Source organism: Harmonia axyridis, chromosome 4, assembly GCF_914767665.1.
Source record: "Harmonia axyridis chromosome 4, icHarAxyr1.1, whole genome shotgun sequence".
Taxonomy (NCBI): domain Eukaryota; kingdom Metazoa; phylum Arthropoda; class Insecta; order Coleoptera; family Coccinellidae; genus Harmonia; species Harmonia axyridis.
The window spans coordinates 23,338,827-23,349,162 of NC_059504.1; the positions used below are offsets into that span (position 1 = coordinate 23,338,827).

Consider the following 10,336-nt stretch of genomic DNA (forward strand, 5'->3'; position numbering starts at 1 on the left):
AATCATGGAAATTTGCATAAAAACTAGTTTGCCATCATTAAAAATCATTTCTAACCTAACCTATTATTTGTTAGGTTAAGTAAGGTAAGGTTTGGTTAGGAATGATTATTATTGATAGTTTTCAATGATGTCAAAATAGTTTTTATACAGATTTCTAGGATTTTTTTTTTAAACGTGAATTCAAAAATTTGGCAGTTGGTTTAAACTGAGCCCAAAATGGACCTAAAATTATGGTATAATCAGATTTTCCATAAAAATCGCTTAGCTTGTTGGTGCGATTTCTTCCACAAATGAAGACCAAAAACTTTTTCAATAAGTAACTTAGCCTTAAACCTAAAATTATGCCCAAAAAAAGTCGAAAATCCCAAAGTGGATCTGCTAGCTTCAATGGGCTAATTTTATTACCCTTCTTTGCTGTTAGTAGACAAATTATTCTGGAATTTTTTCTATCTGAAGTTTTTTCCAAGATTTGAATAGGGTTTAATTTAGTCATTTTCTAGGGGGCCACATTTTGGCTGTTCAGAAGACCATTTGCCTGATGGCTGAGGGTCAGTGCGACAATTTCAATGTTCAACATTAGCTCACAAATGAATGAAAAATAAAAATGCATTTCATCTTCCACTATATTCTCGACACATACAAACACAATGTTTATTAATGAGAAAAATAAAAAATTGTTCAATAGATAAATTAAATGAATACTTTTGTATTGAAAATAAGTGAGCCATCTTATATAACAAAAACATTATATAAGTAACAAAAATTTTATAAATAGAATATAGAATCATAATTGGAATAGGTTCTTCACAAATTTCCTATCGATATGATGCACCTCTAGATAATAGAAAAAATCAAGGAATCGCAATATAATTTTTCTGTACACATCAATAGAGTTCTTATGTGCAACTTCAACAATAATTGCAGTATATAATGTCAACAATTATCAATAGAAATTTAAAAACAATATATTATTGCTTAACCTAACAAACAAACAAAATCTTGGGAATCTAAACTGACTAGTCGAATATCGATACCGAGTTTACCACATGTGGGTTTCCCGTATTTCACTTATTATATGGGCTGCCCTCTGCAGAGCCTGAAAATAAAGTGAATTATTTTAAGAAGTTTAGATTGAAATATTTTCAAAAGAAATATACCTTCAGCATATCTGCAGCTTCTTTTCTTCTGTGAGCTATGTGCTCTGATTCATCTAGAAGTTGATCGGCATTATCAGCTTTATAGAGATGGGTGACTAGTTCAGACTGTAAGTTATCTTTCACGTAATTGACCAAGAAATTCATTACAGCTTTGGGTACAGTGTCCTGAATAGATTTTCTGACAATGTAGAAGTAGGTTTTGATCAATCTCTCTGTAATATATCGCAAAACAAGAAAATCATCAATTTCTTGAAAACTATGTGACAAACTAATACAAACCTATAATTTCACAATCATGCTCTTCATTTTCAGATAATTTTCTATAGCCACTGCTGTTGATAGGAACTGAAGGCAGGAGATTGACTGGTTTCAGTGGACTAAGCACTGATTTTTCAGACTCGTTTCTTATGGCATCAATATTATTAGGTAAATGTTCTATCTCATTTTCTGCCTCGCCGCCATTTTGTTGGGTCAAATTAGAAACCCAATTGGTAGCTTCATCATTGAGGTGAGGATTACTATTCGACCTGGACTGTGGAAAACATTGAAAGAAATCAGCAGGATATATTAACTAAGCTGATTTTTTCAATAAAGGAGTGAATTCCAAAGGCTTCAATTTAGTACTATTCAGAATCTAAATCCTGATCGTAGGGTAGCGACATTCAATTGAGGAGTATCAATAATTGAGGCAAATAAGTATCGTGCAATGGATTATATAATCAACTTCCTTATATACAAAATGATACGAAGATGTTCCATGACTTGAGAAAAATGTTGAGTACTTCTTTATGAAAATTATTATTTGTTACGGAATTTGCTGTGTTCAGCATTTAAATGGATATTAGGTACCTCAAGAAATTTCTTTCAATAATTCAATATGTCATCATCCATTTCTGAAGAAAATTAACGTGTTTTTATTTTTAAAACTTTAATGATGATAATGAAAATTAGTAATGAAGCAAATCACACAATAAAAAGAATACCTGAACAGCATTCATGAAGTCATTATAACTACCAACTGGCAACATTTTGTACAAATAATCGAAAAAATCAGCTTGCTCTGGATTGGGATGAGTAGATCTCTGAAGAAAAACATACATCACAAAAAGCAAATTTTAAGAAGGAAGGCTTCAAATTAGTAAATTAAATTAACAAAGAATTATTATTTTTTATTAATCTCCTTAGTCTTTCAAAAAAACTATATCAATGGGTATGATAATATGCTTTATTGTCCTTAGCTTCATAGTCTTGTAACACTATTATCCCCTGAGATGTTCTTAAAAGAGCAAAATTCTTATCGACTTATTTATGTGGTAGCTTAAATACTCATTTCAAAATTCTTCAAAATTCATCAAAATTGGACTAGTAAAACAAGGAATATTTTCCATGGGCAAGGCCCAATGTTTATCAGGAATAGCTAATATTACTTATATAATGTGTCCGTGATTCCTTATGACTTGACCTTAACACCTTTACCAAATTTAATCAACTTGAACTAAAAAACGTGAAATATTGAGATTTCAGTAATTTCAAGTTTGCGCACGAGCAAAGCTTGCAGAACATCAAATAGGTCTCAACTATGACTACTCACAACCCAATCCCAAATTCTAACAGAAGCAGATTAACAGAACAAGAAATATGAAAATCCTGGAAATTTCATGTTTTCTTGCTCTATATCTGGAACAGCTAAAATTCGTATGAGAGCATAAACAATCCAAAAAGGAATTAAATTCAAATCAATTCAATTTGTTTGAGATTCCAACCACAATAACAATATATTTTCAATTTCCTTCTGAAAATCGATAGTTCAAAGTAATCAAACCATTACACATTGAAATAATAGATTGTGGAATAAACAACTATTGTGTGGAGTTAGAAATTTTAACCCGTCATACAATTTCTACGGTATCACTGGAAATAACATACCAAAATTTTGGTATTGTAATGTAATATTAGTTTTTCAATTTGAAATAATGATTTTTCGTCGGAAAATAATTCTCCTAATTATTTTCTCAAGTTACATTACCCTATCGTGCCAAAATGAACAAGAGGAGATGAATTTTGATATACATACCTAATTATTAAGGTTGTGCAAATAATACAATATTATTTACACCACCTTCGGAGATAGAGAATATTGTTTATTCATAGCTACTCAGTTTTGAAAAGTTTAATGGTACTCACCAACGGTTTCGGTTCTGCAAAATGAACTGGTTGTTGATGTTTACCAAACATACTTTTTGGTCTTGTTGGTTTTGGTGCACTTTCATTCGATTTGATCATGGAAGGTACCATTGAGATTTCCTTGGAAAAATCAGGATGCTTCGTGTTGATATAAGCTAATTCTATGGATACAAGATTTTCTACCATTGAATTTGTGGGTGGCAGCCTTCTTCTCAGGAGTTGAGTTACTACATCTACTATTTTTTCATAGAGTTTTGGGAAACGTAACATTTCTTGTTGAACTTCACTACCACAATGCTGTAAAAGTATAATATTAATTATAACATTGTTATGAACTTTTTATACTAGTTGAAAAAATTTTTATTTTCATGAGTACACCAAAAAATAATATAGTCACAGCCACTAGGTTAAGGTCATTTTTCTTCCACAATTGTTTAAGTTTACTTTGATTAATTTATAGTTAAAAATAATCAGTCAAATTCTGTGGATTAAAGCAGGGAATAATATTTAACCTAAGTAATATAAACAATAAAAGAAAACAAATTTAGAATTCCTAAGACTATTTGATTTGCATATTATGAGAACTTATGTTTTTAATCTCTGTTTTAGTAATTGTTTTGGTGACATCGTTCGTACACTGATTTTTGTATAAATTGTTTGACATTGTAAATTTGTTAATTTGTGTATACCAGTTAATTTGTGGAGTTCTGTTACGCATGCAAATCTATTTTAGTTGGTAATCAACTGCAAACATTTATTTTAACAAATTTGGTGTGGAAATGTTATATGTTCAACTCACTTGAATAATTCTTTGCATTTCCTCATGTATTAATTCAACACATCTTAAAGAAGGCTCTCCCAAACGACGAATTTGCCTCTTCACCAATAATTCAAATGATACTTCTGGGACGAAAAGCGCTGGCCTTGGTCCATTTGCATTTCTAAAATAGAAACCAGGATCATTTTATGGATCTCAAAATACTCAAACTGATACATAAAAGTATTGATTCAGAATAATCAAACAGTGAGCATGATAACTTTACCTTATAGCTGTTAAAATATCCATTTTAGTCAATCCCGCAAGAGGATGAATTGAATCTAAAGTTCTTCCAAATGTTTCGTGGAAAATATAGCATATTCTAGCTCCACCACATAATTCCGTGGTCTCGATGTTCCTAGCAGTGCCTTCGATAGTGGAACAATAGGCAGAAGCAAATTTTGTGATTATTTGTAGCAATGTTCTACTCTTATCAGAGATGTCTTCACCATAAGAATTCAGTAATGATTGAAACTGTGCCATTCGTAAGTTTACTCTAGTCTAAAAAAAAATTAAAAAAGATTGGCATGATGTCAGGAGTCCTTGCGCATTTTTCCAAAGTAGCATTCTTTACGAACATTCAAACTGTTATGTTAGAGGAGTAGAAATTAGTGAAAGTAGTAGATTTCTGCTAGATCGTATCTATAATTTTCGATATTGGTAAAAACAATTTTCTATTTGGTGGATTATAGAATATAATGGTTAATATTCTCTTGAAAATTCTAGCCAAAAAAAAAGCAAAAATACAATAACATCTTATACAAATAATTTATTTTCCATAGAAGGTAACGAATATTGGTTGAAAATTGGACAAAATCATATCTCTACAACCATGTGAGACTAACAGGTGAGCTTCTTAGAAGTGAGCCTCATCTCTTTATTTCAGTTTATTTGTACAATATTATTATTATTATTGCTTCTAGGAAAAGAAAATGGATTGTTCTGTGTTTGTAATAACCCCCTCTATCCCCTATTTACGGGACACCTTGTATATATACATATTTATGCCGATCCGTGCATTGCTGGACCGACATTTCTATACAACTATCACTTCATTGCTGGCCATCAGATTTTTATGCCTATGCGGGTATTGCTGGACTAAATCCAGATCCTATTGCCAGATTCAGCACAACACTGATATGGGTAAAATGTGAATTGAAATTGAAATCACACATATTCCATGTACTAGAAAATGGTTATTGTATGGTACATAATGCTAAAGTGACCTCAAACAATTTGCTTGAATTCATCAAGAATAAAAGATGTTAATCTTAGGTAGCTGCTTATTGGAGTGAATAAGTCACCACCTGGTATAAATGAGTAAAAAACATGGGAATTAATTAAATATGTATTTTCCACATCATGAGAATATTCAACCATGAAATAACATGTGAGAAAAAAGCTATTACTTTCATCCAGCAGAAAAAATGTCTAGAAAAATTTCAACAGCTGGTTTATTCGAAAAATGATTTTTAGTTTGATAATGTATGTCAAGCTTTAAATGACACTGATTGTACAGAATTTTATCATATGGTATCATAACATATTTATTATGAATACTCACTTTTAGGTCTGGTAGACAATCTCTAATGTGGTGCATCAAAAGTCTATTCAAAGTCTTTGCTAAATATGGAGTTCCATTAATAGTAGCTAAAGTAGGATACTTTGTTTGTAGAAAAGTTGCCTCATCCTTGAGTGAATCCTTTATTGACTTATTGTTCATAATATCCTGTTGAGATCGATTAACAACGCCGATTATGCCTAGTTTGACTGGAATCACCCTACCGCATAATATTTCTTGAGCATCAGTTCCTTAAAAAAATTTTAAACAGCATGTAAGGTTTACCACATACTATAGGTATTCAAGTTGAAAAAAAAATTCATTTAGAAAATATTTCAGTTGAGAAATCGAATTAATAATTAGTACCTGCATCCATCAAGTCAAGCTTAGTTACAACAGCTAATGTTCTTCTACCATCAGGATCTACTTGTTTAGCAATAGACAAACTCTCTGATGTAGCCATGTCGGTATTTGCAGTTATAACAGCTAAAATTATTGAATTAGGATTGGATATATATTTGACAAGAAGATCTCTGATTTGGTTTTCAATATCTGGTGGTTGATCACCTACAGGAACCTAAAAATCAACTATATATAGTAGAGTTTCACTAATCTAGCACTATTAAAAACTTGCAGGGGAGGGGGTTGTATGGTAGGTTGCCTAATTATTGGAATGTTTGGATTACTGGAATATATAAAAAGAGGGAGAATACAACATCCTTCAAGTTCAATTCTATGAGATACTGCTTTACGACTCCACTCTGAGGAATAATATAAAAACGCAACTAGTTGAAATGGAAGGGTTCCATTTATTTCTATTTTCTGTTACAAATTGGTGTGACTCTTTCAGTATTCAGTTCATTTCTATGAGAGCTTCCTGATCTGCTTGGTAAACGTGGCAGCGAGGAGAAATCGTTTTGCTTTACCAAGTCTCATTAAAAACGTGCAGTAGCCACAGTTTACAGAGTAACAGATGACATTTCATTGAGAAATTGACGGAAAAAGATATTCACAAGTTTTAATCCAAGAAATTGCAAAGTATCCTGTTTCATATAATTATAAATAAGCCTAATACTTTAGAAATTACGTCACTGAGGGAATATGGAGTGATATATCAAATAAAATACAAATGACAGGTATGAATACATTTCACATCAGTAAATTGAAGCAGTGCATTATTGTTTCAGTACCAAACACATCGATCCCGTACCACTACTAAAACCGATAAATCAGTAAAAGATCTCTCCAATTTGGATAATTAATCACAGAAATATATTCGCTACAAATCTTCTAAGGTTTTTACACAGCCGCCTTTATTAGATAACCTGGACAGCCTGATTGAGAAATTCAGTTGAATAAGTTGTAAGTAGGTGTTTTTGTGAATGAAATAAGTGCTATACCTAGTCAAAGTGAAGTGTTATATAGTTTTCAGTAATTTGGTGGAGTATATTTGAGATCATCTACTGAAAAGATTATACGAACTAATAGTGTTCCAAATTGTGGAAATAATTACTTGTATTTGAAAGATCGGAATTATATTAGTTGTTTTCAGTTTCCTAAAGATGAAGAGCTGAAGCCTCTATGGATAAAAGCAATCCCAAGAATAAATGTCATTTCTACCCCTCTTAGCTCATTTTGAGAAAAACCTTTTTAGAGAAAATGATATAATTAAGGATGATAAACATTTGAAATCGGATGGACCTATCCAAATTTCATCATTGAAATATAAATTATTTGAACTTCATCTTTGTAGCATTGAATTGGACTTCTCTTATTCAGAATTTACAGAAAATTGCAGTTGTGGTTTGAATGGTAAATCAATTTTAAATTTACTTTGTTCTGTTTTCGCGAATTTACTATTAAAAAATTAAGCAAAAAATAAAAGTAATAATGTAAAGATATACAAATAGAATAGAAAACTTTTGGGAGATAGCAAAAATATTCCATTACTAAAGCATATAAAATTACTAACTTTGTTTTGAATTTTTCGAATTTTCAATTCGTAGTATATTTTTATATTCTGATGGCCTAGAATGCAAACCTAGTATCTCAAAAAAAAACCTCAAATAACTTATACTGGTCGATTCACCGGGATGGCCTATTAAACGTTTATGGAAAACTAATCATAATCTTGAACTGAAAATTTGCATAAGGTTTGAGACAATGATCTTTCTCCCTAATATATTTTCAGATCTCTACAACTTCCGGTTATACCGGAAACAGACTACTATTTCCTTAATTCAAATGGCACACCCAGTATATTATTGCATCATTAGATAGCAGTTTTGATGACAATATCAGCAATATGCCATACCTTGGGTAAAAACTCAACAGTTCATGAGTTAATGGGATTCTTATAAAAAAAAGAGTAGTGATGAGGACATTTTTTCGAATATTTCCTCAGAAAAAGCTTTTTTCGAAAATATTTTTTTCTTTTTCGATTCTGGAAATACGTAATATTATAAGACCGTTTGCGGTTTGGAGCGAAAATGTACATGAAGGTCATGAACTTGGACAATTTAAATTTATCAAAACTCAAGATTTTCAAATTAGAACCTATATTTTTTATTATTTCAGTCGATTCTACGTACAAAAATGGTGGGGGTTACTTAAGCAAACCCTATACCTAAATTGAATACTTCAAGAGTTATCGAGGAAGAACTTCAAATGAGGAACCCTTAGCTGGATTATGCCCAATAACAAACTTAATTGTGGACATTCAAAAATTGAATCGTAGTTACTCAGAAAATTTCAAGTTAATAGGTTTTCCATTTGAAAGTTAAGTGTTTAAGGACAGCCAGAATTGAATTTGACCACAGATTCATCATCAGTGAGTTCAATTTTATCGTTGAAGACCATTTAAAAGAATAAATGTAGCAGAATGAAATCTGAATAATTGAAGGTTTCAAAAGTTCTGAAGATTGCTTATCAGGTAAGGAAATAATTAGCAAATTGTAAAAAATGCTTATCTACCTTAGTAATACCAGGTAAATCAACTAGTGTCAAGTTAACAACTTTGGTAGAATATATCTTCAAATTTATAGGTTCTGGGCAAATTCCTTTATTATCTCCTGCCATTCTGTTGGTCTCATTATCAATTTCAGATCTAATTTCATCAAAATCTTTAAAGATTTTGTTTTTATCATGTAGAAAAACACCCCAATCTTCAAGTTCCATAGTTCCTAAAATGAATGATTTCATATAAAACAAATCTGATACAAATGACTTCAGCAATTGTTTTAGTGAGTTAATTTCTCCACTCGATATATTCCGGATAGACCTCCTAACTTACTCACCATCAACTGCCTTTCGATGCTCTCTGTCCTCTTTTGGACAATAGACTAATTGCAGAATGAGAGGTCTTCTGGTAACAATACCTGTGCCCCTTGGGAGAAATGATTTACCAACTAAACTCTCGATTACTGAACTCTTTCCAGAACTCTTCAAGAAAATAAAATGAGAACCTGCATTTTGATTATTTACTTAAATTTTACCTGAGAACCTAACACAACAATTTGAGGTAAATGAATTGCATCTGAACCAACAGTATTGAATACATCTTGAAGTTTATTAATTACAGGAATTAAGGCCTCCATTGCGCGGATATTATACTTTGTTTCAAATCGATAACTCCAAACAAAGAAAATTCAATGTAACAATAATCCAATTCCGTTCAATCTGAGTTTGAATTAATCAGCATTATCATAACCGCTGATATCTGAAATCCTTTATTCCCGTTTCCGTTTTACCTATAAGAATAATTTGAAGACTTGACTTGACAGTCAGACATAGATAAATTATGATATCTATGATTTATGTTTTGGCCTTACATGTTGAAAATTAACCAGCAATCACAGAGTACGTTCTGTAACCTCAGAAAACATGATCCCTAGAATATATCAAAACAGAACAGAAAGTAAACATTTCTGCTCGATCCCGAATAAAAGAGAGATATAAGTTTAGTGTCGCTAATCACAATCGAGCTAGCTCGAATCCATAGGCGTGCAGAATCCTGATTTGATTGTTGAATGCTTCATCAGGAATTCGCTGAATCATCAAACTGAGAAAAACGTTGAACTTTTTGATGGACAAAAGAATTTTCATACATAAATCACTTTGTGAATTAAGGGTTTTATGCAGTAAACAAACCCATACAATTAAAAAAAATCAGATTGTTGATTCCCAAGTTATAGATATCAGATATTCAGCCCAATTTTCATGAATCACTCAAATCTCCGAAACTAACAGTTTTAGGATACACAACAAGCTGATTTTCATAAAACGCCTGGGTGACCTGCATTCACCACCACTAGGCTATGGCGAACCGCTCATGTATACACCCTGTATAAATGGGCAGAACGATAAAACGATTTGGGTTTGCCCATAAACTGCTTCTTAAGGGGGGATTTAGGAAACGTCATGATTAATCCGCGAAATTGACGACCAAGAAGAAGAATCGAAAAAACCTTCTGGCTGGATGGAATATGCGAGGGCTTAATCAGCAGAGTAAGCTTCAGATAATATGGGAGGAGTTGGGTCGTTGCCGAATCGATATGGAATCTATATATTTTTAATCAACCTAGTATCACCGGGTGGCAGATACATAAACCCTCAAAA

General features: G+C 31.8%; 1 protein-coding gene and 1 long non-coding RNA gene across 3 annotated transcripts; one reads left to right on the plus strand and one right to left on the minus strand.

The window, feature by feature from the left end:
• Positions 1 to 605: 605 nt before the first annotated feature.
• Positions 606 to 9,492, minus strand: LOC123678025 (dynamin-1-like protein). 2 transcript variants are annotated; one of them, XM_045614793.1, is made up of 12 exons: positions 9,214 to 9,492; positions 9,016 to 9,160; positions 8,693 to 8,901; positions 6,086 to 6,296; positions 5,723 to 5,970; positions 4,385 to 4,659; positions 4,141 to 4,282; positions 3,342 to 3,638; positions 2,141 to 2,239; positions 1,437 to 1,689; positions 1,158 to 1,369; positions 606 to 1,096 (listed from the first exon to the last, which is right to left on the minus strand). In XM_045614793.1, the coding sequence occupies exons 1-12, from the start codon at positions 9,313 to 9,315 to the stop codon at positions 1,040 to 1,042; spliced, it is 2,250 nt and encodes a 749-aa protein (XP_045470749.1). In that variant the 5' UTR covers positions 9,316 to 9,492; the 3' UTR covers positions 606 to 1,039. The 2 variants fall into 2 exon arrangements, with proteins under 2 accessions (XP_045470749.1, XP_045470750.1); XM_045614794.1 differs by lacking the exon at positions 2,141 to 2,239 and having other exon boundaries at positions 9,214 to 9,490.
• On the plus strand, positions 6,304 to 7,643 carry LOC123678027. Its single transcript, XR_006747183.1, has 3 exons — positions 6,304 to 6,855; positions 6,907 to 7,081; positions 7,272 to 7,643. It is a non-coding gene; the product is annotated as an uncharacterized LOC123678027 (long non-coding RNA).
• Positions 9,493 to 10,336: the final 844 nt, after the last annotated feature.